Source organism: Mugil cephalus, chromosome 14, assembly GCF_022458985.1.
Source record: "Mugil cephalus isolate CIBA_MC_2020 chromosome 14, CIBA_Mcephalus_1.1, whole genome shotgun sequence".
Classification (NCBI taxonomy): Eukaryota; Metazoa; Chordata; class Actinopteri; order Mugiliformes; family Mugilidae; genus Mugil; species Mugil cephalus.
The window spans coordinates 1,055,280-1,083,248 of NC_061783.1; the positions used below are offsets into that span (position 1 = coordinate 1,055,280).

At 38.9% G+C, this 27,969-nt stretch overlaps 2 protein-coding genes across 6 annotated transcripts; one reads left to right on the top strand and one right to left on the bottom strand.

Annotated features, from left to right (window-relative positions):
* On the top strand, positions 1–17,455 carry atat1 (alpha tubulin acetyltransferase 1). 4 transcript variants are annotated; one of them, XM_047604772.1, is made up of 13 exons: positions 1–423; positions 1,244–1,304; positions 2,133–2,224; positions 2,617–2,674; positions 2,807–2,920; positions 3,821–3,922; positions 5,665–5,710; positions 6,196–6,241; positions 8,050–8,124; positions 10,776–10,989; positions 13,131–13,216; positions 14,551–14,635; positions 15,882–16,071. In XM_047604772.1, exons 1-13 carry the CDS (start codon positions 332–334, stop codon positions 15,924–15,926), a joined length of 1,116 nt encoding a protein of 371 aa, XP_047460728.1. In that variant the 5' UTR covers positions 1–331; the 3' UTR covers positions 15,927–16,071. The 4 variants fall into 4 exon arrangements, with proteins under 4 accessions (XP_047460728.1, XP_047460726.1, XP_047460725.1 ...); XM_047604770.1 differs by lacking the exon at positions 14,551–14,635 and having other exon boundaries at positions 15,882–17,455; XM_047604769.1 differs by lacking the exon at positions 6,196–6,241 and having other exon boundaries at positions 2–423; positions 15,882–17,455.
* On the bottom strand, positions 17,312–27,931 carry si:ch211-152p11.4 (regulator of G-protein signaling 8). 2 transcript variants are annotated; one of them, XM_047604778.1, is made up of 6 exons: positions 27,332–27,931; positions 25,813–26,318; positions 25,180–25,229; positions 24,779–24,912; positions 20,915–21,081; positions 17,312–18,838 (listed from the first exon to the last, which is right to left on the bottom strand). In XM_047604778.1, the coding sequence occupies exons 2-6, from the start codon at positions 26,281–26,283 to the stop codon at positions 18,668–18,670; spliced, it is 993 nt and encodes a 330-aa protein (XP_047460734.1). In that variant the 5' UTR covers positions 26,284–26,318; positions 27,332–27,931; the 3' UTR covers positions 17,312–18,667. The 2 variants fall into 2 exon arrangements, with proteins under 2 accessions (XP_047460734.1, XP_047460733.1); XM_047604777.1 differs by having other exon boundaries at positions 27,254–27,931.
* Positions 27,932–27,969: the final 38 nt, after the last annotated feature.

A 27,969-nucleotide genomic window follows, 5' to 3' on the forward strand; every position in this document is an offset into this window, starting at 1 on the left:
TTGCCGGGGAGTGACGACTGATTCACAACAACCATAGAGACACAAAGGAGCTGCAGTGACAATGTAGACAGTAGATAGCTGTTCTTGCAACTCACATAGAGCACTGTTTACTGTCACTCAAATCCTGTTAATGCAATGAAGTGCATTTGTCTCCGGGCTGCTATCAGTTAGCTAATTGTTGCTTTTGCACGTACGAATCATCTGAGTGAGATAGCAGAGTGCACCATTAGCTTAGCTACCGTTAGCTATCTAAGCCCCTGATTAGGCTCTGCTACTGGGATTGGCTGCTCTTTCTCCTCTGGCCACTACAGCTGTGGAGCTCATTTGTACTATGGAGTTTCCTTTTGATATTAACCGGTTGTTTCCCGAGAGGGTCTCCATTTTGGACCAGACCCTTGTTGCAGGCCAAAAATCTGTAGGAAGGTAAGTTGAAAGATCATTTTGTCCTTTTCTCTGTGTTGTTAGCCAGCTACATTTTATTTTACACCATAAAATACCTTTCCTGGGCACCTGTAGAGAATGCAGCTCTAAATTCCTTCAAGAAATCAGTTCATTTGTGTGTCTTTTGGCATTGTCCTTGTAAAATTAATAAGAATAAATATGAGAGAAGGATTTCTGGGTGAGTGTCATAACTTCACTGGGAGGCTGGTAAGGCATCCATTAATTCACAGGTGTCAATCCAAAGCGTCTCTCCAGAGGGTCTAATCTGCCCTGCAGCTTGAATTTGCAAAAATTACATAGAAGACAGCATTTATCACCAACAATAACTGCTGTTCCTAATGTGTCCTCAGTTTTACCAAAAGAAGTGGACAGAACACAACACTGAGACCCAGGACTAAACAGCAGACAACAATGTGCCAAAACTGCACTTCATTTTCTTAAGACTAATTTGTTTTAAAGAATAGCATATTAAATGTAAACATTTACTTGTTCTTCTTTGCACTTAAGTAAATGGAAAAATCTGGAGTTGTCATTACTCATAGGTTGTTATTCTGTTATGTTACTGGTCCAGCCCACTTGAGAACAAATTGGGCTGAACGTGGTCCCTGAACTAAAATGAGTTTGACATCCCTGCATTAATTGGATGGCAGGAAACCATGCTGAGGCATCAATTACATTACAACACCTATGGATTTTTCCTGGAGTCCTGATGTAGTCCTGATGTGGCTTCTCCATTCTGTTTCACAACCACATATTTGCCTCTTCTTTATCCTGTTGTTCTCTGTTGTGTTTGTCTCTGTAGGCCAGATCTTCAAGCCCACATAGCCACACTAATTGATGAACTTGGGAGAGCCTCAGCAAAGGTTTGTTTATGCCTGATATTATGTTGCAGTTTTTATTTTATAATAAGACTGATACTATAGATAATAACAGTAATAAAATAATGAATCATCAGACGTTAATATGCAGTAAATGTCTACTGAACTTCTTTGTTGTTTGTTTTTAGAGAATGAAACTGCAACTTTAAGTAATAGCTAATATACATTTTCATAATTAACTTGCAAGAACTATAGATTCTGTAGTTTTTTGTTGTACAGAATCCAAAGACATGTTCATGTCTAGAAAATTAAAATACTTGACATGCTGTTTCAGTTTTAGTTCCCATTACTACTGTAAAGTTGTGCCTCTTTTATCAAGGCTATAGCTCATGAATGGACTTTTTATCAGATAGTCTCAAGGAAATAAAAATGGTTATTTCTGTTATAAAGTTAGGCATTTTTACATGGCATTTTTGCCTTTTACATGGGATTGTCTTTACCACAAATTATGATATTTATTGCACCAAATTACAATAATTAAATATAACGAAATCAACCTTGCCTATTAAACCATTTCTATTTGTTAATGGCCATGTTTCATCACAGTAGGTGGTGGTAAAGCATCTTATCTCTGGTCATCACCTGCCATAAAGAGGAAGAAAGAAGTGGAAGATATCATGACTAGCTAGCTAGCTTTCACCATAGTGTGTGGCCATTATTGCCATGCCAACTCATGTCAGATGAGGTCCGGGATGAAATTGAAATGCTCTACCCACACCCTGAAAAAAGATTGCTGATGTGTGGAGTTCATGACATTTCTAAATGACACCCGGCCCTTTGTTCTGTAACAATGCTCGGTCTTTCTTTCCTTAGGCGCAGCAGCTTACAGCACCTATAACAAGTGCGTCCAAGCTACAGTCCCAGAGACATCAGCTGTTCTTGCTGAAGGATGGAGAGCGCAATGGGTACATCTCGCAGGCACACAAATGCACACACAAACACACACAGATTCGCTTTCCACCGTCTCTTTCTGGATGGATTAAACTCGTCATTTTCACCTGGACCTGCTCAACTCATCAGCACTGCGTCATACTAAAATCACAAAGCATGTATTGTAGTACTGAAACACTGTGTCTAATGGTTATGGCAGCAGTCTACCTCAAGTCACCCAAAAGAGAAGACGATGCTGATGCTTGTCATTAGTCTTTCGACTCCACTCTTCACCCCTCTCCATCCAAACCAAACCTACTTCTTCTTTATCTAAAAAGTTGCCCTTCTTTCAGCGGTTTTGGATATATGATGACTTGGTTGACTGAGAATCCACAGAATTAATGCTCCTTTTTTCTCCTACACACAGAGGTCGCGGTGTGATTGTGGGATTTCTAAAGGTCGGCTACAAGAAGTTATTTCTACTTGTGAGTCACCTATTTTATCTTCTAATTTCTGTCTTTTTAGATAATCTGCAATTCCAAATCATTCACAGAATTTAACCTGATGTAAATTCCTGCTTTAGCTGTTTAGGTATGCTTTTTGTTTTACCTCCCCAGGACCAACAGGGTGTGCACATAGAGACAGAGCCGCTGTGTGTTTTGGATTTCTACATAGCAGAGAACTTGCAGCGACATGGCTATGGGCTGGAGCTGTTTGATTTCATGCTGAAGGTGAAGCATTCACCTCAAATTACTACAAACCAGACTCTGTGTAGTGGTGGGAAGTTATTATGGTCACCCCTCCAGGCCATTCACATCAAGCACACAGATCATGTATTGATAAACAATCGTGATGAAACAAAAACATAAAGAATCCTGTGGCTGTACCGTTAGCCTGTTAGTGCTCCAAAAGAAAACTAATACAAAATATAATGTGAAAGTTTTTGTATGCTCAGTTATATTCTGACCGATGTTTTGATTTTGAGGCTTATACTGATTGTAAAATTTGAGAATTTGAAATCAATGTAGATATTTCAGCAGAATGGTCCCAGTATGCTTCAAACTAACGTTTGTATACAGCATGTTGTGTCGACATGACTTGCTGAAAAGATATTGAATGGAGCCTTCTCTATCAGCCTCACTTGTGGAAATATGCATTGCACTTAAAAAAACACTTAAGTCTCAAAACACACAAGTCCCTAACCATAACCATAACCATACCTAATTGTAACATTTGCCATAAAAACTAAATTTCAAATAGTGGTAGCAGAATCTTTTTTTGCAGTTATTCAGTTGAATGCAGGAAGTAACAAACATCCGTGGAATGGGTTCTGACTGTACAAGCAGCCAGGGTGTTGAATGAACACTGAACACACCCAGGGAACCATGTGTGTACCTCTGTTGCTACAATTGAGGCAAACTGTTTAGAAATGCATGTGACCTGCTCATCTTGGTTAGAGGTTTGTGCTCTAAGTCACTCACATAATGTACTTCAGTGCAGAGAATAAAAGTAAGTTGGCCACGTTGTTTTATATTGAGAAAAACAAAAACTACAGATTACAATTAATACAGAAGACTCCCTCATGTCAATGTGTTGTAATTGCCACTAACTGCTCTTTTTTTCTGTTGTAGCACAAGAATGTAGAGCCTGTGCTGATGGCTTATGACAGGCCCTCACCCAAATTCTTGTCTTTCCTGGCAAAGCATTACTGCCTGACACAGAGTGTTCCTCAGGTACGATATACTTTGCTATATGTGAAAAGTGTGCCCTATTTGACACAACACACACACTTAAAGGATAGGTGTGTATGATTTACAGCGACCTACTGGCAGAAATGGCATTATGGCACATTATTGTGACTCTACAAACTTGGAAAGGGAGGGGGGCGGAGTTGTAATCACTTCTTTGAAATCTGCAGTGCCACCTCAAGATGCCACTAGCCCTACACACTGCTCCTTTAAATCTGTCTGCCTTCCAGTTCTAAGAATTAGATCTCTCTTCCTCAAGGGATCAATCCAAATAACATATGGTTTTCTTTCATGTGACTTCTAATGTGGTTGCTCCACTTATTATAGTTATATTTAAACCCTGACTCCTTCCTCCTCATTTCTCTGAGTTTGACTATTTTTAAGGCTCCTTTTTCATTGTTACACAGAGACAAATGTTAATCTGCCTCTGCTTTTATATAAAACGTGTCGTCCAAAAGCTGCTAATTTTGGAAAATGATAAATGTATTTTGAAGTGTGTATTAGACATATAAACTTCCTAAAATTGTTCACCACATTGTCCACAAAAATTAATATCATACATATCAAGTTTGTGGGCAGGGAAAGTTTGCCTATCTTCCTGACCATGGAAGTTTACAGTGCATACAATTACACAGTTTGTCTCCAAGAAGGGCTTCAAACCTGGCTATATATAAGTATAATAATATAAATATAAATATATACAAATATAAATATAATAATATAATATAATATATATAATAATAATATAATATATATAATAATATAAATAGCTATATATAAATATGAAGATTTGGTCACAATGGCAATGCTTAGACATAGGAAACTCTGTCCTTAAACGATGCAATGAACAACTCATGGTCCATTCTCAACTGCATTTTGCATTTTGGTCCAGTTTAGAAACTCTCTGCCATAGAATGGGCATCAATTGCTCTTTCTCAGCTGACAACACTAGGCCCACAGTCATTGGCTCAATGATTGCCTCAAGTCACTTTCACTTGTAATAAACCAGTAATGGTGAAAATGACTTTTCATTTCAGTTATGTCTAAGCACCTTTCTACTATTTTCTGTGGAAACACATTTTCCTGTTTCATGATCAATTTCAAGATTAATGATCACAACACAGAATTCTGAGTCACCAGCATTACTCAGTAACATCATTATGCAGGAACCCTATAATTACTGCTACAAATCATTTTATGACAGGAAACAGCAGTGACATCATCAAGTTAGGCAGACTGCCATAAAAATAAAAAGTCAAAAATAGTCCAAGGCGGAATTTATATTCATAGAAATCTTTGGTAGATAAGGCGAACGTTGTAAACTTGTTCATCTAGTTTGCTACTGGCTGTTGAAACTAGGCAGGGCTTTTGATGAAAGGGCAAGGTCTCACCCACCATTTCTTGGCTTGTGCATTCAGACACATAAAACTATACAGTGTCTCCTCAGCTCAAGGCCCACACAAATGTTTCTGGTGATCTGTTTTCAGATTGCTGTGTCTGTTCTAGTTTTAAGCCAGGCAGGATCCTCATCACCACCTCTTTGTCCCTGTTGATGCAGAGTGTCAGTCATTTATTTATGACACCTGAGCAAACTTTTAAATATCGAGAGTGTAATTCCATACTCAAATCCTTAGAGATGGCCCGTCAGGGAGATCAACCTGTAGGATCCAATTGGAGCATGACAGTATCTGTTTCAGTGATCTTTTCTCTCTCGTTCTTCTGTGCAGGTTAATAACTTTGTGGTGTTTGAAGGCTTCTTTCTCAACAGAGCAGGTAACATTTTCACCACTCTGATCCCATTGATTAGTTTTTTGTTTGTTTTTTTTTTTCCTGAAAGAGGTTATGTAATTGTTTTTCTTCTCTGTGGAAACATAGGCTTTAAGGTGTGGCCAAGTGGGCGGCCTCAAACGTGATGCCCTTACCGGCTGAACCGGTGTTTGCTTAGCAGTCTTGGTATTCCGATATCAAAGCTGAATCTACTTACCTTTGTTTTGGAAGAAAGGCAGCACGGTCTTAGAACAACCACATAGTTTTTGTGGCAAGATTAAGTCCAGTCATGTAACATATTGTGTGCTACAGCTTTGAAGTTAATTTTTTGCTTTTTGGAATCAGTTAAGATATTTTTTCTTACATGTGTATGTGTAAGAAAAAAATCACTCTTGATCAAGAGACAGTTTAAATTAGGCACTCGAGCCAAGTGAGTGCTGTTTTGCTTCTTTCCCAGTTCCAAATTTGTTTGTTTCACCAAACTCTCTCAGGCACACCTTCTTCTCCTCTGACGGATCAGAGGATGTACGGCCTGTTGTAAGAAAGAAATCTCTTTTGTTTTCTCATACCCCCCCAGCATCTTGTTCCATTATTAGCTCTTACTCTCTTATACTATATATTTTCTTCATTTTCACCCAGTTTCAGTTCCTCTTTTCCATTGCTTGTACTTAGCTACCTATGTAGATACAATATATGTCATGCATCATATATCATGTCATATATTGAACCTACCATCATAAATTAGAGAACTCCAGTATCCACTAAGAGCCACTACCTGTAGACCAATCGCCACAGGTCACTAGACGGAATTTACCTGCCTGCTTCCTAAGTCTCCAGTGTCTCTGAAGTGTCTGTCAGTTTGTTAAAACCAATGGTGTTTTGTGTGACAATGTGCCAATAATACACTTTAATAATGTATTGTAATAATATATATAATACAATGTAATATAACAATATAATAATGTTTAAAAAGATTGGTAGCCTCTTTATATAGTGTAGGTATGCCACCAGTCTTAAATGATTTATAGTGCAAATCAGGAAGAGGTTCCATTCCTTCAGAAAGAAGTAAAGAATGTTCTATTTGCACAAGCACAAAGTTGTATCTTACTAAGTTCTAGAATAAAAGAGTGTTTCTTTTTTAGCAGAAACTATAACAAGGGATGGGAAATGTATAACGGTTGTTTTAGCATTTTAACATATTTTACAAGAAAGAAACAGCTGATTAACAATAACTGGAGCCTTGATATCATGTCGACTGCTGTCGCACTGGTTTCTTGTTTCTCAACACAATCGCTGTATTTCTGAGAAATACATTCCGGGTTTTTAGTACTTCATGTGTATTCAGATATAAACTACTTCAGCAAGGACCAATTTCTTAGTACTACACTGTAACTGCAAATGACAATAGTTACCGGTTGTTTATGATACACCATATATCCAGTTCCCAAAGCATACTGCTGTATTATGGAGTTTTTATTAAAAGAAAAAAAGAAAACCTTTGGTGATGAGTTTTTAGTCTGTTAGGTTAAGTTGTGGAAAGCTACAGTTATTTTTTAACATGCTTGTTTGGATGTATTGACACCAGCATGAACATACAATATCAATACACATAATTTATACCTACTTTAGTTTACAATAATACAAATATACTATAACTGGGTGTTTTTATTGGTCTTTGAATTGGCCTGTGTGCATTACGTTGGGTTAATAGGGTATGCACTGACACAACAAATAGTTGAGTCTGTTGTACAGCCTAGTACTGTAGGTGTAGTGACAGCTTGGTGGTCTGCTTCAACAACGTACCCAAATGTAGTGTCAGGTGGTGGAAAAGCTAATATGTTCTTATTTGAGGAAGATAAGAATAGAGTATAAGGACTGGTTGTAAATGTTATATAATATGACTGGTGTCATAATGAGGCTACCATTCATTTTAACAAGAGTTTCGCTTACCTTTGTCAAATGGGTTATTTATTAGACATAATTATTTTTAAGCCAACTGTAAACATAGACTATAGACTGTAAATGATTCTATATGGCTACATATCAGATAGCAATCCATTCAGTCTTTAGAAGATTGTGTGAGGAATGGTCTGTTTTGATGACAATATTAGTTTCATGGTTTTACAGTGGAGAAATTATGCCACTACTGGAATTCTACTTGAGGTTGGATCCTCTCTTAGAGCTTATACAATCAGCTTTCTGGTTGTGAAACCTAGGTAATGTTACAATACCGTCAGAGAAAACACTACTCAAATGTAGTTTGTAAAATGTAGGGCTTTTTGGGGGGGTGGGGGAGTTGTCATGTTCTGTTTTTGCCCCTGCTCTGAGTGTGTCTTTCTCTACAGTGGCCCAGTTGAGAAAAGTTCCCCTAAGAAAGCCAGACGGAGAGATCAAGCCATACTCTTTGATGGAGAGAGAAGGTAAACAGTCATTTCACTTGTCTTTGACATTAAACGGATGCGTAAAGAGAAGGGTGATGCTCATGGTTAACAAAATCTGCTGAAAAATCTTTGAGCGATCAGTTTAGTTGAAGTCAGTCAAGTATTCAGACACAAAGAGACATAACCAGCAATTAGTTATTTGGTGTCTCTGGTGATGCTTTTCTTGATTAAATAATACTTTTTTTAATGGACAAGAGTCTAAGTAAACCCAAATAGTCGGTAATATAATTTTAATTCCTAATAATAGTCAATTAGATGTCCAGTGATGTTCTTGAATCTGGGTCTAAAACACTGGAGAGAGGTCTTAACAGTGTCACTAAAAACTTCACTGCAGGGTTTAAAAGGACGTATAAGAAAAAGAAAACGCCTTTGCCTTGACTGAAAGTCTTTCTTGACAGATTTTGTGAATCAACAATGTTACAAAGCATACAGTAGGCCCATAAACATCTCAAAATGCTGACCAGCTTAACAAGTATCTGTGATTGTTGAATTCTACAGTGTTTTGGACAAATGTGAGGTAGTAATTTTCCATCTGCCATCTGAGCCAATGTTTTGAAATATTTCAGTTTTAATAGTCCAGGATAAACTACACAAGGTTCTGTATTGGGCTCTTACTTTTTATTGGCCTTTATAAGTGGGATGCTTAAAGTCCATCTTCACACACAAATGGATGCATGTGATTTATTGTTTTATAAGTACTCGATATTAATATAATACCAGATGGCCCTGAATGGCTGCTATTTGAGATTTTAAGGAGATTTTTAGGAAAGAGGTTAAAACGTTAAAATTCTTGCATAAATAATCAAAAGAAGACACAAAATAAAAGAGGAAAAGATTGTTCAGTTATTGCAGTTTTTCTTTTCTTATATATTGCTCATGTAAATTCTCTAAGTATCAATTATGATTTAAAGTGACATAGGTGTATCACAAGTATGATATTGTGTCCTGGTTTTCAGGTCTTTTAACTGGTAAGGATTAATGACATCATAAGTATTTATGATCACATAAGTTTGTATTTAATGAGATGACTCTTATTTGTCCTTTCACCATGAGATGGGAATTCTATTGAATTACATTTACGATGGGCTGACCTCTATTGTATCATATAGATAAAATAATTCATCCAGTCCTGTATTGCAAAAGTATTGCAGAAGATTTCTAGGAGTACAGTGGTATATTGAAATCTAAGTAAACAACAGTCAATCTCAAAATAAGGTATTAGATATGATGAGAAACATTTAGGCTCGTTTTTACAGCCAGATATGGTCAGCATGATGTTATCGGGGTGAGCATTAACAGGTGTGAAGGAGGTAAACAGCGATGGTAGATAAGCAGTGTTTTTCCCTTATTCAGAGCACTAAACATGACATTATTTCAGTCACTGTTGCTTCAGTTTTCAGCCTTTTACATTTTGTCTTTTGCAACACATCTAACTTAATAGCAGTGCACTACTAAATTGCTTAAATACTCTTTAATAAGTCACAGATGATGGCTGTGCTCAAAACTTTCCAGGCCTACTTATTCAACCATACCACTAGGTTCAAACGACCCAGTAAATAAATTTTATCCGTTCTTACTAGAACAAAATGCCTTTAGTTTAGCACCAATTATGTTACAGATCTGTGCAAGGTGAGAATGACACCTTAACGGGCTTGTACAGAGTTCCACACATAGCCATACAAAAATACATATTACATGCAGGCTAAAAAAAAACTACATGTGATTCCAAAAGACAGAGAAGCGATCTAAATAAAGTTACTTAGATCACCAGCAGTAAGGAAAAAAGGGCGAGTGAGGGTTCAAATAATAGATATTTTTTCAGATGTTTTTTAAAAGCAGTATTAGAGGACATAGATCTCAGTGGTGGATTTAATTCATTCCATAGCTTAGGACCTCTGAAGGTAATGTTAAACTGTTGTTACTTTGTGTGTATCTGAAGTAGAGATAAATAAATTCTGAAGGGTGTCTGGAAGATCTTGTTTCCTATATAAAAACTTATTTTTTAATAAATATGTCTGATATACATTTACTTTGTCAATAGATAGTTATTTATATTTTTTAAAGAGGGGCGCAGACGGAGTACATCTGCTTGAGTGGGATGTTAATCTAAGATATTTCTGTCTGTATTATATATAATTTGTTGAGGTATGTAGGGTAGGTCCCTGGCCAGACAATGTTTTAATAGTTAATGAATGGGAACAAAAACTCCATGGAGTTGCTTTTTTGCACATTGAGGGTTAGCTTGACTAATTGAAACCATTCCACTAAAGTAGCTAGTTCATCATTAACAATTCGATTTAGAGCGTCGAAATCCTAAAGAGAAGCTATGAGGTTTGTGTTGTCCACAAACGATACTGGGAGAACGTTAGTACATGACATAGCCAAATCATTTATGTAGATTAAAAAATAATAAATGTTCCAGGATTGATCCCTGAGGGACACCAAACAATATTTTAAATTTCTTAGATGAAAAACCACTCGGATGCAAATATCAACCATATTATTATGAACCATAAACTTGTACAGAGCTGATTTCATGTGCTCCTACGTTGCACTGTTTAGCGCTGTTTGCATCAATCTAATAGTTTTGCATAGAAATGAAATAATTATGTCGAATATTTTATGTCCAGTGGTACGTCAGGAGCAGAGGACACTTCCTTGGCCATTTGCTCCTCCTCACTCACCCCAGCGGTCGGTATCCTCCCAGTACTCCCACTCCCTGAGCGTCGGATCCTCCCCCAACAGGGTGTCCCCTCAAATCGCCCCATCTTCTTCCCTTTGGGGCAACAGGGACCAGAGTCCACAGTCACCTCTCATCGGGCGCTGCAGAACAAGGCGCGCCAGGTAAGAACTGAATCCAGTCAAGGAAAAACATGCCCGTGGACAGAATTACACTTACTGTTGTGTTACCACTGAAGTAACATATGTTACCACTTTAAGGGCCATGTGCCCCACAGACATTTAACTGTTAACTTAAAACTACTGCAAATTTAGTGGATTTCAGGCATTTCAGGTATCTTGCTGGTCTACAATAGTATGCAGGGGAACTACTTTACCTCAGTACTACAGAATTACTACACAATAACAAATAAAAACTAAAAAAGACAATAAAGTGCAAGCAGTATAAAGTGCAGTGAATTTATAGTGTTACTGCACATAATAGCACATTGTAATAAAGTAGCTGTGTGTCTGTAAGGGTGACAGAACGGGGATGGGAGTATCTACCCTGGCTAAACGCACGCAAAGGATGATTGTGACTTCACCGATTTTCCATGGATGTAATCGGCATTAGAGGATCAGGGCGGGAGCTCTGTAATTTCCATCATTTTCTAAATGAATCATTTAGTTTGTGGTTTTTATAGAGGCTAATTACGCCATGTTTACTACTCTCAGTTTGGACTAAAATGAGTAGAAAGTCAGTATTTGATTCAGATGGAGGAGGAGACTTGAAGTTTTTAGTTTGTTAGCATGGAATAAAACTACACACATCTCCTGTTTTATACTGCAGAGCAACCCAGTAGAATTGGCTCTAGTACCCTGGGAAGGTGTGGTCAGTATAACTGTTGTAAAATGCTGGCTCTGAGTTTTTAGCTTACCTAATTTTTACTCTTAATTATAGCTGACTTGTTTGTGCTATTAGAAGACGAAGAATATCAATGTCATTGCAAGTTATAACTAAATTTTGGTTGGCAGCCTTATCCAGTAGCACCCTGTTAAAATTTTTATGAAATAATCAGATATTGATGTTACTCTGGTATCTGTGTTACAGTTACATTAAATTCTTCTTATTTAATTCATCATTTTCATTTTACATATCATTATGTACTTCAAATCAGTAAAAAAACAAACAAACAAAAAAAACCACCATATTGTGTTTATTTAGTTTATAGAATATAAAGGATGGGGAATATAACTTATCATTTAGGATTGTTATTTTTGCCTTTAAGTGTGTTATGTCTGTTATGGGCAACAGTTCCTTAATCAAGACACAAAATAATTTACTGAGATTTTATTGATTTTGAAATGGTATATATAATATTAGTAATTACTGTTTTAAATTAGGTGTTGTAGAAAGAGAGCATTGTTCATAAAAGCTTTCATTATACTTTTCACTGTGCTAGTGCCAGTTCTACTGAGCTTGGTAGAAGGATACTACATTCTTTTTATCAGTTACTTACTGTACCCGGCACTAAGAGACAGGCTTCATTCTCCCCTACTTATTTGTTCTGCTTGACCACTGCTTTCTAAACACTGTCTCTTTTTCTCTCTTTCCCTTCTCCTTCATTTTTCTTTAACCCATTCTCGTTCTTTTATCTTCTGTTACCCCACTGGTTAACTGTGTAACTCCTCTTTTTACTGTCATCATTGTCTGTTAATAAATAGTTCCCTTAATAGATCTCAGCCCGACTTCCATTGACCGGCCTCTGACTGGCACAACCTCCCCTTCCCTTTAAAGGATGGCTGTGGTGTCTGAGTTTTATAGATGGCCTGTTTCTGTGGAGAGTGTGCTGTTATTAGAGTAGTTGGTTCAAACAAGGAGAGGATGACATGTTCCCTTAGGCCTTTTAGTCATTATCCCTAGGGAAATCTGATGGCTCTGTCTTATTTGTTTGCCTTTTTTAGAACCCATTAAAACTATCTTACACACAACTGCAAATGTGACATTGCCTTTTATCATACATGCAAACAAGTATTTAGTACATAAACAGGTGGATATACGTTAAAGCTGCACCTTCTATTTCAGTCTTACTCCTGTTCTTATTTTTTTGTTTGGATTTATTCATATATCATTATGCACCTTTATGTGTTCTATTTTAAGTTGTGTAATTATATCATTTTGACCTCTTTTTTTTTTTAATTTAATTTACGTAACTGTCCTTTGATATCTTCCATGTACCCTTTTTATTTTTACCCTGCTCTGTATCATTTTGTTTTTTGTTTTTTTTTCTCACCCTGCTTGCTGGCTGTTGCCATTTCTTTGATAGCCAACAGGGTCTAGCTGCCAGAGGCAACCTTTACAGTCGACACATGGACAACAGAGCTCTTGGATTGCTGGACAGACACTCGCCAGGTAAGGTTTTGTGAAGATGTTAAGGGTGCTTAAAGACATTTGTTAGATTTATACATGGCAGTTATACTAACCATACCAAACTGGGATGGACTGACATCTGTTCAGGTGGTAGAATCATTTTAACTCAAACCTGATAGTCCCTTACAATGATAAGATGACAGCCCATGGTAAAGCCTATGAACCGTGGCTGCACAGTATATGATATCCAGTTCCTTTCACCATTTATGACTTTGAAATGTGGTTGAATGGTCCAAATAAAAGTGAGAGGATCTGGAGTATACCGATGTTTGATCTAGAGACTGACAGCGATATAAATGAAACTTCATGCTAATTTCTATCACTCCCAGTCATTTAACTGGCTCTATTATATAAACAGATGGCTATTTAAAACTGGTGTCCTGGATAAATGGCAGCAGCTGCATGGTGCACAGCTGTGAGACAGTAATGCATATATAGTTCAGCAAACCAATTACATTCAACCTTTTCACTTTAGATAATTTATTTCACACACAGAGACACTGCAAGTGAACAACTGCAGTTCTGACCACTAAATCCACTAAATCCAAATTTATTTATTTGGCATTGCAAAATAATGACGAAGAATTATGTTGTGTGAAAAGGTAAAGATTTATGTGATACATTAGATGCCACTTTTTGCCTCAGTTACAGATTGCTAAATATTGTTAATATTTCCACAGCCTTGTGATCTCATCACCTGGAATTATTTTCTATAATCATGTTAACTAGTGGAATTTCTTGCTATATTATTGTGTCTGACACCATCAGTTGTGCTGAGATGGTGTTGGTACACACCAAATAGCCCTGTCCAGCCAATGTATTAATACATATTACACATCAATGTTTGTAGAATACTATATCGTTTTCAAACTGATATAATGAAACCTCCCTACTGAGGGAGACTCAAGAAGACAGCAGCTGCTTGGACAGCAAGCAATGAAGATTAGACCAGTGGAAATATGGAATTTGCTTCTAGCAGCTGTTTTTGTGTTTAGAAGTGACTACCGGTCTCAGTTGAGCTTAGAGGAACCATTATTTGTTTTTCATGACAATGAGCTAAAAACATCCTCCGGCACGAAGAAATGTGGGTCTTTCATATAAGGGAATGGGGTAGCTTTTTAAACACATTCATTAAACTGTCCAAGGACTAACTGTTTTTTCTTAACGCACATCACAAAACCCATTAAGTCATTTATGAGCAAACTGCAAATTTGCTGTCTTGAGTGGATATGGGTAAATGATACCTGTGTCAGGTGTAGTGCATCCAGGTAGTTCTGCTCTACTTCCTCATGTGTTAGCATCTTGTGCCTCCTCAGGTGTGAGACCAGTGGGGGATCAGTCACATGCACTTGGATACACAGGCACACACAGGTTGGCCAGTATTCACACACCACAAAACAGGTATTTATACGAATGCACCCAGCACATTTCACTGTTTGTTGTCCATGAGTTTGATGAGCACAAATGATAAAATCTGAACAATGAAATGATGCAAACAAGGGACTGTCCACACCAGAAAAAGACTATGTCAGTCTTTTGGTCCAACACTTAAAACTGGAATTATAGTTCTGTATAGCCATACAGAGTATAAATATTAGAGTGGACTCCAAAAGACCCTTATTTTTCAAACAAGCAACCAAAGAGCATTACTGCTACAGAAGGGAACACCGGACAGTTGCTTTTTTCAGTAATGTGTATCATAGTGGAGACAGGAGGCACAGCATCTGGTTGGATGTGAGGTGTCAGTGGGTTTCCCCCACTAGTACCTCAACCATGTGTGACAATGGGGGTGAGAAGCTGGTGAAGGCACACCATGATTGTCTGTTTTGTCTTGGTAAGAAGTATGATTATATAATCACATTCTCACAGTCACCACATCGAGAGCAACAGTGGTTGTTTTAACCCAAACAAATGTGAACTTGTTAAATTTGTCTGAGTGTTGCCTGCTATGACTCAGTCTGCCTGTTGACTCATTTGAACACATTCACACGCCCCTCTAGCCAGCTGTGACCGCAGGGAGCATTTCTAAGCAGTGGAGATGTTCTTTGTCATGTGTGTTACTAAAGACGCTTAACAGCACATTTATATTCACACTGATGATATTTTGTTATTGCAAGACCGATACTTATATGTGGTTTCAACTGGATTAAACTGAATTATTACCACAGTGGTGGAACACCAGGAAAAGTTATTAATTAATTTCATATAATTCTATGGAAGACAGCCCAGTTTACAACAATAACACTGATTGGTTGTAGGCCCATTCAAGTCATGCCCCAGCTCTTAATAGGATTCAGGTCAGGACTTTGACTAGGCCACTCCAAAGTCTTCATTTAGTTTTTCTTCAGCCATTCAGAGTTGGACTTGCTGGTGTGTGGATTACTGTTCTGCTGCAGAACCCAAGTTCTCTTCAGCCTGAAGTCATGAACAGATGGCTGGACATTTTGGTAGAGAACAGAATTCATGGTTCCATTTATCACAGCAAGTCTTCCACGTTCTGAAGCAGCAGAACAGCCCCAGACCATCACACTACCACCACCAGGTTTTACTGTTGGTATGATGTTCTTTTTCTGGGGGGGTGTATGTAATATATTTTTAACTCTGTTTTTTGCAACATGTTTTCCCTCTATTGTGCCCTTGCACCCAGGTCCCAGCCCTCCCTTCTACCTCTCTCTTCATTCAAAAAGGATGACCAGAGCTCCTCAGACAGCAGTAACATGCAACTGGACACACATACTGAAGCACATGGTGCTGAAGAGAAGATTGACGCATTGGACAATCCACAGCTTCCAGCAGGAGGCAACCACAGAACTCTATTGGAGAAGGGGAGTGCCAGAAACAGTCAAGGCTGGTCATGGACTGTTGGACAGAACTGTTACACTGCCCAGTGGGTAAAGCAGAAACAGGAATACAAGAGCACCCGTCCCTGGTGATCAGGGGCCAGTTCTGTGATCACAGCTGTACTAAAATTAAAATATATATGTAAATGTTGATGCAAAACAGCTTCTGTGTGACCTCTACAGTTGTTCAGTAACTGTGATGCAGGGAATTCTTGACAACATGCAGAAATAGTTATGATTTGAGACCAAATTTCAGTGCCAAAGCACTTCACTGGTGTGATATTTTACTTCCTGTCTTGGCCAGGTTCCAAGATGTTCACCTGTTAATCCCCTCCTCATATCTGGTTAATCCAAATGACGTTGGGAGCAAAATTTGTTACTTAACTAGCCATTAGACAACAGGCATCCAACTATTAAAAGATACTTGTCTAAACAACAGATTTAGTTTAAGTAACTTGTTTAACTACATTTCAGCCATTGCTTCAATAACTTCATTAATAACCACTGCACTGAGTTAAGTTGGTTTTAGTTATTTAAGCTAACAAGCAGGATGCCTTGGATGTGTCCCTCCATATAAGCTGGGCTATGCTCAAGGTTTCTTCCTGTTAAAAGGGAGTTCCTTGCGTTCAGGTTTGCTCTAGAGGTTTCAAGTCAGCTTTTGTAAAGTGTCTTGAGACAAGTTGTATTGTTATTGACACTATATAAATACAATTGAATAGAACTGAATGGAACAGACAAGAACAATCAAAACAATGCATTTGTTGTCCAAAATGTCCTCAACAAAACCCATGAATGTTTTACTCTTTCGCAGTTTATCCAAGTTGAACCAGCAGATTTTGATACACATTCTGTGTAGTCCAGTGAATTTCTGCATTTGGTAGCTTTCTCAGAGATGAGAACGTTAGAGAAACCATACTGGAAAAATATTAACAAAATGCGGAAGGCAAGGCCTCTTTAGTTCCTGTTTTCATTCACGGAAGGTCGTGAAAAAGTCATATTTCATAACATCAGGGTCGCGCTCAGATCGCTGCAGTGTACCGTGATGGTTTATAGTGTATTTCTTTCATTTTTTAAAAAAAGCAAATAATTGGCCGTTTAACATCCTCACTATTCTTCAGCATATGTAGCCACCATGAGAAAGGTCTGGTGTAACACAGCCATATAGTACCAGACCCTATCCATGTGTAATGCTGATTTCATATCCACATGACCACTGAATAACACTGGACACAATACCTACAAAACAGGATTTTATTTATTTGTCTCCAAATGGTTTCATTGCCTGTCAAACACATTCTGTTCCTTTACAATACTCAGTATTTGAGGTTTTTATTCTCTAAAAGGACAGTATTCAATAAACGGTACTTGATGAGCAAACTAAGAAAAACATTTTGTAAATCTATTGCATGTGTCCAGTTTCTTTGTTGAAGACCTGTAGGCATGAAGTCATTTGTATCCGTCAGTGGGAATTTATTCTTGCTTCCACCTTCACCATGTAACTCATACACCAGACTACTTTGACCTTTTCAGCTAAGAGCTCGTTCTTGCTGAACTTCTTTTTCCTTTTACGACAGCAGAGGAAACTCTGTGTTCTGGGCCAGGGGGAGAATAGGGTTTAATGATTAAAACAAGAACTGCCCAGTGTCACAGCTCATGGAAAGTAAAGGAAAGAAACCTGCCTTGTGTATGCATTGTCATATTATCAAAGGCCTACATAGTTGAGCATTAAGTATGGAAATTGAGGCCAGATGTAGTTAACGGAACATAAAGATGGGTGAATGTTAACCTAACTGTAAACATGGACTAACAATACACAATGTTTAGTACATGACATCCCATGTTTAACTTGTATAAGTTTAGGAAAAGATTCAATACAAGTTTCAGTTATTTCTTAACACAAATAATGTGTGGTGAGGGTTTGCACAGATTTTCTGGATTATCCCATTGATGCTATCATCCCTTTTGTAACAGGCTTTTGGGAAAACATTGCATAAATGTAAGTAAGCTAAAAAGTAAGCTGTAAAAAGCTAAAAACAATCTTATGATTATGCATAATAAATAATGAAACTTCCAATCTTTATTTTTTTTTTCATTGTTAATCAGATCACTTTGCGAAAACCAAAAGACAAAATTAGCTTTTTTACTTTATCTTTTAGAAGATATATTTTAATAAAACGGTGGTCATGTGAAGTTAAAAAGTAAGATTCCTGGCAGTATTTGAACTATTATGCTTATGGCTGGCTTTGACTGAGTGGTCATATGTATAATATGTACAGGTGTGAACTTCACTGAGATGACATCATTTGGCTAAAGCAGTGTTGGTGTATTTCTTAACCTATTTCTATGCTCAATTCATGCCCCGCCTTAAATATAGCGCATTTTCACAATTTTTGTTAGTGCCTTATGTTCCTACAAATGGTATCCAACTGGCACCGACATTTGCTGGAGATATAGTTTTACACACACTGTCTACACAGCAGCTCTATCTTTTGAATACACATTTCACTTTACAATTCACAATGTTTAAATAATCCTGGAAGTCCTGGAAACCACTGAGCCAATGTTCCTCCTCCTGAGTGCAGGTGTGTGGCTTCTAGACAGCCTCTCGAAGTAAGGAGAGGTAGATGTTGGACTGGAGGAAGCGGGGATAACAGTCGGTGTCCAGCAGTGAGTAGATGCGTTTCTGTGCATGGGACAGAGAAGTGCGAGAGGGAGCCTGCAGCAGCTGGATGGTCAGGTCTCTGGTCTTACTGTCCAGGTTCACCTATGACAAGATAAAGATGGCAAGACACTCAAAACTCATTTCATGTGAACTTAACCATTACTTGAAAAAAATATAACTATTTGGTTTTAAAATTCAACAAAGGGTAGAGAAAAAGAAAAACTATTTGCCAGATCAAGAGGGGACAGAATCAACTTTCACCTGTGTTCAATTCTGTTTAATCCCAGAGTTTGGTGCTATAGTCACTTCCTGCATGTAACGTATAATTTACGATGGCCATAAGGTGGTCAAATGTTTTATCACAATACACTGTCAGGTGACATTAAAATTATGTGTGGTCACTGTCAGTTGATGGTTATGCCTGAAACTATCAAATATCCATATGGAATTGTGAAGACAGCACAATAAAAACATCACAATTAAGGCCAACAGTGAAAAATCATCAGTTCTGCTGAGGTAGTGCAGGGACATAGCAAATATCCCTATTCAAGAACTGTAGTCATAGCAACATGCACTCAACCGAGTAAAGGGAAACAACAGTACATCATAACACATGAATAGTCAGTCAGTCAGTTATGAAGACTGCACCAGGAAAGGAAGGCTAAGAGTAACCTCAGCTACAGACAGGAGTTCATTAGAACTACCAGCCACATAAATCACAAAATAACATCACCTGAGACTGAGAGACAGCTGCTTAAATCAACAAACAACATCAAGCTCATTTGTCCAACCAGGCATAACATTATGACTCCTTACATATTATGAGAATAACATTGGTTATCTCTTCATCACGGCACCCATAAGTTGGCAGGATATATAATATGTAGTAAGTGAGCATTTTGTTATCAAAGTTGATGTATTAGAAACAGGAAAAAGGGGCAAGCATAAGGATTTGAGCATGTTTAACAAGGACTAAACTGTGAGGGCTAGACGACCGGGTCAGAGCATCTCCAATACTGCAGCTCTTGCGAGGTGTTCCAGGTTTCCAGTGGTCAGTATCTATCAAAAGTGATCCAAGGGAGGAACAGTGGGGAACCAGCAACAGGCCTGTGTGGTCTGAGCCAACAGACGAGCGACATTGAGATGTCGATGTTACTTTGACATGTACCACCTTCCAGTTATTGTTGCAGATCATGTTCACTCTTTCATGCTGTTCCCTGATGGCTGTGTTCTCTTTCAGTAGTATAATGCGCCCTTCCAAAAAGCAAAATTGGTTCAGGGGTGGTATGAGGAGCACAACACTGAGTTTCAGATGTTGTTGTGCCCACCAAATTTGCCTAATCTCAGTGCAATCGAGAATCTGTGGTATGTGCTTGGCAAACAAGTCCGATATGCAGAGGCCCCACCTCACAACATCTTGGAGCCAGATACCACAGCACGCCTTCTGGGGTCTAGTGGACTCCATGAATGAATGGACCGGGCTGTCTGGGCAGCAAAAGGGGTCCAACACAGTATTAGGAAGGTAGTCATAATGTAAGGCCTGATCGGTGCATGTAGGTCCAACTGTGAAGTTGTGTGTTCTTAACCAGGAAGGCTACTACAACAATCTGACAATAAAGCTTTCATGAGATTAGATGCATTAGATGACCTGGCCTATGCAATCAATCTAAACCCACACTTTTTATCAAAATTGTACATGAAAATAACGCAATAAGAAATGTAAACATTATCCTACAGCAGTCACTACCCGGTCAATCTTCCTAATCCTGCTATATGTTTTCTGTTACATGCAATTGTCTGTAACTTTTTATGGTACGGGGAAGAAAGGAGATGATTTCTAATATAAAATAGACAGGTTATATGGAAGAGAATGTTCTGTACATTCTGTGACACATCCCTTGCTCCATTACAGGGAGGGGAAAAAAAACACTCCGCATGAATGCTGTTATTGATGGAATGCTGTGACGCCAGACCTGAGCCACCCACACAAGCTTCCAAAAACACAGGGATACTATGAGTAATAACAGTTGACAATGCACTGGGAGGAAAAAGTACACAACAGGACTTCAGTTACATTGCTTGTTTCATGAAGTTCATAAAGTGCAGTTTTTAGTGCAATAGTATAATATACTGCATTAGTAAAAAAAGGAAAAAAAAGAAAAAAAAAAAGGTGTGTACCTCCCGGGGAGAGCCTGGTTCGATGTAGGTGGCACAGATGTCTTTTGCCCTCCTCTGCAGGCTGAAGTTGTTGGACGAATGTCTGTACTGCTCACAGGCCAGATAGAACTGCAGGTTCTCCTCGCTGAACTCAGAGCGTAGGAATGCTCCAAACACTGAAACACCAGCTGAGAGGAGAAGTAAATGAGGCTTATGTCACATTTCAACATCACATTACACATGTTACGAGAGGATACCCAGGGACACGGCACTGACACAACAATTCTTCAGTGCTAAGAAGGATTCACACATTGATTTTTTACAAATCTCAGCACATGTCCACTGTGCTCAAGCTGTCTTGTTTCCAGGCTTCCCTTTAGCTTGATTTAACAGACACGACTGACTGTACAGAAGTAAACCTCAAACTGCTGACACCGCGTGTACAACATGAACCAGTTCCCACATGTCAGCGGCACAGGACAACACTCCAAATTACCATGGCAGTGATAAGGAGGCCAAGTAACACACAGTGCTGAGGTCAGTCCTGAGGCCAGCTCTGTGTTGTACAGTCCCAGCAGGTAGGGTTCCCAAACACAGAATGATGATAAAAATGCACCGCATAAATAAGCAGCATAAATACACAAATCCATCCCCTACAACCCAGTTTCAGCATATCTTAACTAAAAACTACTAGAAATTTGTTGAGTTTATGACCAGCAGCGTTACAAGTAGGAAATACCAAGATTTACACTCCTACAAGTATGACTTCCTATTTAATGATGCTGCTCTGGAAACCTCCTCAAACAAACTTTCTACTTTGTAAATTTCTGCAACTGTCAGAAACCAACTATTCAAGATGAGAAGAAGCTACATTTAAAAACGGTATTCTTGGATATCCAAACAGATATCAAGAGATCACAAGTTAAGCTTCAGTTCAGCACAAGTTTAGTTTATACCAGAAACCCTGTTACTCAGCATGTTTAGACAAGGTTCCAAAGAACTTTGTGTGATGACGGGATTTTGTTCAGCCTTTAAGTGTTCTTATAAACATGCAATTGTGTTGAAGTCCATGGAATAAAGTCCAAGAAGTCAGAAATCCAGTCTTGTTTGGTCTTTAAGTAGTTACAAAGATTATTACACAAAACACTCCCAGAGTTGAATATTTCACTTTGGCTTTAAACACCTTAGCCTTGTATCCCTTCCAACAAGTGGTTTAGACACATTATCTGTCTCTTGACAATTTGTCTTTTTGATAACACTAGACATTATCTGAACAGAATTGTACTACTCTGAAGCAGTATTCAGCAAACTGGCCTTTTGTATGAAAGAACATTAGATTTTAATGTAGAAACATATATGATAATGACTGGGTGATGGAAGGAAATGATGCCACATTGTTTCGTGGAAATGGAGATGATCAACCTACAGAGGGCTGAATTCAAAGACACCCTGAAAATCAAAGTGAAAAAAATGATGTGTTCAGGCAGCACACCATTCTTCATGGCCTCTCCAGACCTTTTTACGTCTGTCACATGTGCTCAGGGTGAACCTGCTGTCATGTGTGAAGGACACAAATGCCAATTGAGCTCCATGCAACCGGGCAGTGAGCACAGGGCCTACTAGAGAACCACCTGTAAAACCATTCTTGTTTTAGGGATTGTCTAAATTTTACCCCTCTAGTGGAGAAGTTGTTAATTTCTGTAAATGCAACTGATTAACAAACCCCCTTTGCTACTTAACTAACCAGATCAAGAGTTTCTTTAATTTTTTTGATCAATGTATAATTATTCTTTAATATACCCGTTAGAACTTCCTCAAAGTTCATACTCATAATCACTGGTGTAACACTCTTCAGAACTGAGAGAAACCCTGAACACTTTCTCAGACTGTGGGATCCTTTAAGTCAGCAATTTGTGGTATTTAACAACTCCTGTTGGGCTGTCTGTGTTATCAGAGGGCAAAATCAGGAAATGCCCTGTTTTTTGGGGGGTTGATAGGGGTTGATAACATGAGTGTGTCATTAGATACAGCTAGACACTACAATACGCTAACAAAAACAATACTACCAGGAAACAGAGATGGCATTAAGCAATCTAGCTATGCAGAACCACAGGTTTCCTAACCACACACTTCTGCAATGAAAATCCTTATTCATATCTGACTGGTTAAACATCCACAAGCAGGAAAAGACTTTTAGACACTCTGTTACAGAAGTGAATCATAACCGTCTTTGTGTTTACGATCTGTTCTATTCATAGAGGGAACAGGGTCAGGGCAAGTGCTGCTCTCTTAGCTTTATGGCACAGCACACAGTGAGCTGTGACGTGCGCTCAGATGTCAACATCGCTTCAGCAACATGAGTTCAAATAAAAGCAAGAGGAACTTGAGACAGATTTGACTTTTTGTTGCACAAAAAAAAATCTGAAGGGCAGAAGTGGTGATGAAGTTAAATGTCAGGTAGGAGATTTCAGGCCTGAGCCTCAGTGAAACAAGATACAAGAAGACAGTGCTCTAACATCAGTTAAAAAGTATCCTGAGAAGCTAAATACTGTAGCCTATACTGTATGTATCCTTAAGACTTCACACAAAGATGCTGAATGCACCTGCACCACTTCTGTGTAAAGGTGTAAAGCATTACTCAATGTGAGTCTGAATTACTGTAGGGTCTTCTCTTCTTGTTTTCTGCTACATTTATGTCTCACTATATATACCTAGGAACTCACTGGTACAATACAATCCATTTATTATCAAGAACGACGATTAATTCATTTTCCACAACCGCTTGTACGTGACGGTTGCAGGGGATGGAGCCTGTTCCAGCTGTTACTGGGCAGGAGGCGGGTACACCCTGGGCAGGTCCCCAGCTTATCACAAGAGTACCACGCAAGAGGCTGGGGTTATACACAGCTATAAACAGCAAGAAAATGGCCCCAAATGATGAACTGCTAAGAGCATGTCTCAGGCAGCACAAAGCCAATGAGAGTGCAGAAGAAGAAGAGCAGGCAACCTGGAGCGTTGACTGATATCAAGAAAACCTGACAGTGGCTGGAAAACGCTGGACTGACAGACAGTACAGAGGCACTAATCTGGCAGCACAAGAACAGGGATGAGTACCAATACTCAGTACCATAATGGCACCGATGCTGAGACAAGAAAACCTTCAAAATCGAAACGGTCAAAACGGACAGGATAGTCCCAGCCCTCTCAGTTACTTATTGTTGCTAAATTAGTGCATAGAGGTAAAGATGTATCAGAGCTGATGCCCCTGAGACTGTCCAACACATAGTAACAGGGTGTAAGTTGCTCGCCGAATCAGCGTACATGGAGAGGTTCTGTGGGACTTAAGTTTCCGGACTGACAAACATCTCCTGGCTAACCAACCAGACATAGTGGTGGTAGTGCTAGATGTGCCAATACAAGCTGATGCCAACACCAGAAATAATGAACACAAAAAGGTTGAGAAGTGCCATGGTTTGATAGAGCAGCTGGAATGGATGTGAAAGGTTAAGGCGAGCATGCTCTCCGTGGTAGTAGGAGCACTCGGGGCAGTGATGCCCAAACTGGGAGAGTGGCTCCAACAGATCCCACAAACAACTCCTGAAGCCTCAGACTAGAAGAGCACAGTCCTAGGAACAGCTATTCCCAGACCTCTGGTAGAGGATTCAAGCTTGAGGATGACACAGATACCACTCAGTGAAAGTGAGAGAGACGTTTTACATCAGTCTCATGGCAAAAGTGCAGTTGAGAAGCATCTAGGCCTGGGGGCTCCATGCCTCTGTAATGCCATGACTTTGACTTAAATGGCAAATACGAAATTTTAGTTTACAACATTTTTATTTCTTTACCCTTTCAAACAAATGCCTCAGAGTTTAAAACTCCACTTACTTTGGCTAGCCAATAAGTCATTCAAGGACTTCGCCCACTTTTTCAGCTCATCAAGACTGATGTTCCTCTTCTTACTGTGGCCCACCTGGCTCCACTGACGCATGAAGAGGAGGCGAGATCTTCTCTCTGTAGCACTGTAGTCCAGAATCAAGACAGGGACAGGATATACCAGGAAAAGACGTTATCCCAAGATACTGCTGTTATCAAAACTTGCATCACAAAAAGACATGTATGCACAAGAGTCTTATAAGTGTAAGATTTAAGTCATGACTCATTTTGTTCCAAACTGATTCAATTTAAAGACATTCTGTTTGTTCAATGCCAGTGTGATGAAAAAAAATGACACAACATGAATTTATTAATTAGCAACAAGTGACAACACATAAGAAACAGGGTTTTACCTGACATTCTGTTCAGTATTGGACAGGTTCGAATTTGAGGAATGAGGACTCTGAAACAAAAAATGATGAAAAAAGTAGAGCTCTTCATCTGAAATCTAAGAAATTTCCATTACTGAAGATTACTAGGATAAAATAAGCTGACCGGGATATATCAAATGTCTTTGATGTGTATGGTTGTTGTAGCTGTATGATTACATCCATTCAGCCATTTGCAGGACACTGTGTTTTATTTTTTCCATCACGTTGAGAAACCATAAAGAATATTTTACAACAGTAACACACCAAATTACTAATGATTAAAAAGTTATGTGAAAAGTGCTGCTTGTCAGTCCACAACTCTGTCTGGTTTAGCGGTGTTGAGCAGCAGGTAGTCATTTCCAGCACAGAATGGTGACTTCAAACCTCCGCTATTGTTTAAGCTGAATGATTCAGTGTTTCCTCAAAAGTTTTTAAACACCATGTCTGCTTTTAACTATCACTGCAGCCTGAGAACTGTAATGTGGATTTATTAAGTCACTGACCTAACTGCAACTGAAGGAAAACTAAAAAATGTTAAGGGTTTCAGTGGATCATGTGGATCGTTTTAATTATTAATAAATCAATATGATTCTTTAAAGTCTAAACTTTACCTACCTGTCCAAACAGACTCTTGAGGTGTAGTTTAGCAGCTGACAGTTTGGGTCTGTGGATCCTGTGCTGGGATTTAAAGGCATTGGAGGAAGACGATGGAGACAGGTCATCTCTCTCCACACTCTCAGTGCTGCCCTTGGCAACGGGGGCCAGCTGGCTGTCACTGTAAGCCCGGCAGCCTTCACTGATGTCACACACTCCGAGGTGGCTCTTGTCTAGTTTCCCCAGTTCGGTAATGTTTTCTGCACTGACGCTGAGCTTCCTGGTCAGCTCATTCCTCCCAGTCTCGCCGGAACTTGCTCCAGGCTCTACGATGGTGGGGGGAGCCATTCCATCCAGTTCATCGTCCACTGATTGAATTGTGTAGATGCCAGACAGTTGGTTCGCACCATAATCTGGCTTTTTCAATGCCACCCTCTTCCACGGCAGGAAGTCAATCTCCAGGAGAGATCCCTCAGAACCGAATCTACGCATGATCGTAGTATAAGAAGTGGGCTGGGAAGGAAGCACTGTAAAGAAGCACACAACAAAGTAAGAGACGGATAAGATGAATAGGTTTATAAAGAGATCAGAGCTGCGGGGAATCGCAGTCTGAGAAATGAAGCAGAGGAAACTGGGAATGACACGGGCGATAAAAATGGACAATCAGAAAAATGGGTCACTGAGACAATGAATTGCTCCACATTGCATTTCTACTGAACAGCAGCCCATCTTGGGACCAGTTCCCCTTCTGAAAGCTGATAAAACTGATTTAACCTTTCTGTGTTTATCCACACGGATACAAGTTACACAGTGGTACCTTTAAGAAGTTCCACAATTTCAAGGCACCCTAGTGACAACTAGGGCTGGACCAAGAGCATACACAAACACAAGAAACACCTCAGTTGTTTTTGTTCTGTCTACATGAATCTTGATAAGCAGTGATTCTCTTTTAAGCCAAAATTAGAAACCTCTGTATAAATAATCAACTTTATTTCAGTAAAAAATAATTTTAACCTATTATACACTAACTTTGTCCCACAATGTTCACAGCATGGCCTCACTATGCTTACAAGTCAAGACAAATGTCCAGCAAAGTTTTTGACTGTGTATTTATTTTTAAATGAAAGAGTCAAATTTTTGTAAGCGTTTGTTATAAATAATTTAAACTCCGAGTCAAAGGGTTAGTGTTAAAACATAGTTAGTCCAAAATTAGGTTCACCTATTTCGCTCTGTTCTATTTGTTTGCTGTAAATTTACTAGTATAAACTTAACATTCTGACAAACCGCGTAATTTAAACTTTTTTCCCCCCACTACCTACATTTGGTCAGTTCTCTTGGAGGAACTAGGTTTGCTGACTGCAAGATAACTGACATCGGATATTGCATGTAATCACCGTATTAAACAGCAATCTAGCCGGGTTAATGCTATCATTGTGTCGTTTTATATCCATCTCACACAGACCTTTGCTCAGCTCTGGGAATAGTAGGCTTATATTCAGACTTCAGCGCCGCAGCTTAATATGCTTCATTAAGTTTGTACCTCTTCGTCCGCAAGTTATTGAGTATTGAGTATCTTCATGGCAGCTCGTTAGTATCGTTTACTTCCCATGGGCAAATCTGAAAGTGAACTGAAAGTTCCGGATCCAGAAATTCTCTTTTCAGGTCTCCAAAAGAAAGCGGAGTTTGAACCTGCGACGGTCCTGCTGCTGTTGCCTCCTCCAGATCCCTATGTTCGTCTGTCAGTCTCCTCCTACAACACTGGCATGCCCTTTGACATTAAGGGAAGAGTCTTCACGGATTGAAGACAGTCGTCCAGGAAACTTCCACCAAGTGTACCACTGAATGGCACGAAGAGGACTCCTCCTCAAGACTGCCGCCACACCTTCACCTCTGCCTCAACTTGCCCGTCACACAGTCAGACACTTCTTCAGTCACTTGTAACTTGGCACACACACACACACGTGCGCACACACTAACCATACGTCCCAACATTCACATATTTTTAAAGTATTTCGAATTAAATTAAACACACTTTAAAAGAAACAAGATAATTCATTTTGGACTGAGAAGTCTTAACAACCGAAAATGCTATCCATTCCACTTGATGTTGAGATTGGAATTGAAATAATTACCACGTCAGTACACTGTACTATTTTTTAATCAAAAATCCATTTAAAC

Coding starts and splice junctions, on each gene's coding strand:
- atat1 (XM_047604769.1), top strand. CDS start 332: ATGGAGTTTCCTTTTGATATTAACCGGTTGTTTCCCGAGAGGGTCTCC. Junction 424..1,243: donor GGCCAAAAATCTGTAGGAAG/GTAAGTTGAAAG, acceptor TTGTCTCTGTAG/GCCAGATCTTCAAGCCCACA. Junction 13,217..14,550: donor GCTGGACAGACACTCGCCAG/GTAAGGTTTTGT, acceptor GTGCCTCCTCAG/GTGTGAGACCAGTGGGGGAT.
- si:ch211-152p11.4 (XM_047604778.1), bottom strand. CDS start 26,283: ATGCGTAGATTCGGTTCTGAGGGATCTCTCCTGGAGATTGACTTCCTG. Junction 21,082..24,778: donor TGACTTATTGGCTAGCCAAA/GTAAGTGGAGTT, acceptor TTCTCCTCTCAG/CTGGTGTTTCAGTGTTTGGA. Junction 18,839..20,914: donor AACCAGGCTCTCCCCGGGAG/GTACACACCTTT, acceptor ATCTTGTCATAG/GTGAACCTGGACAGTAAGAC.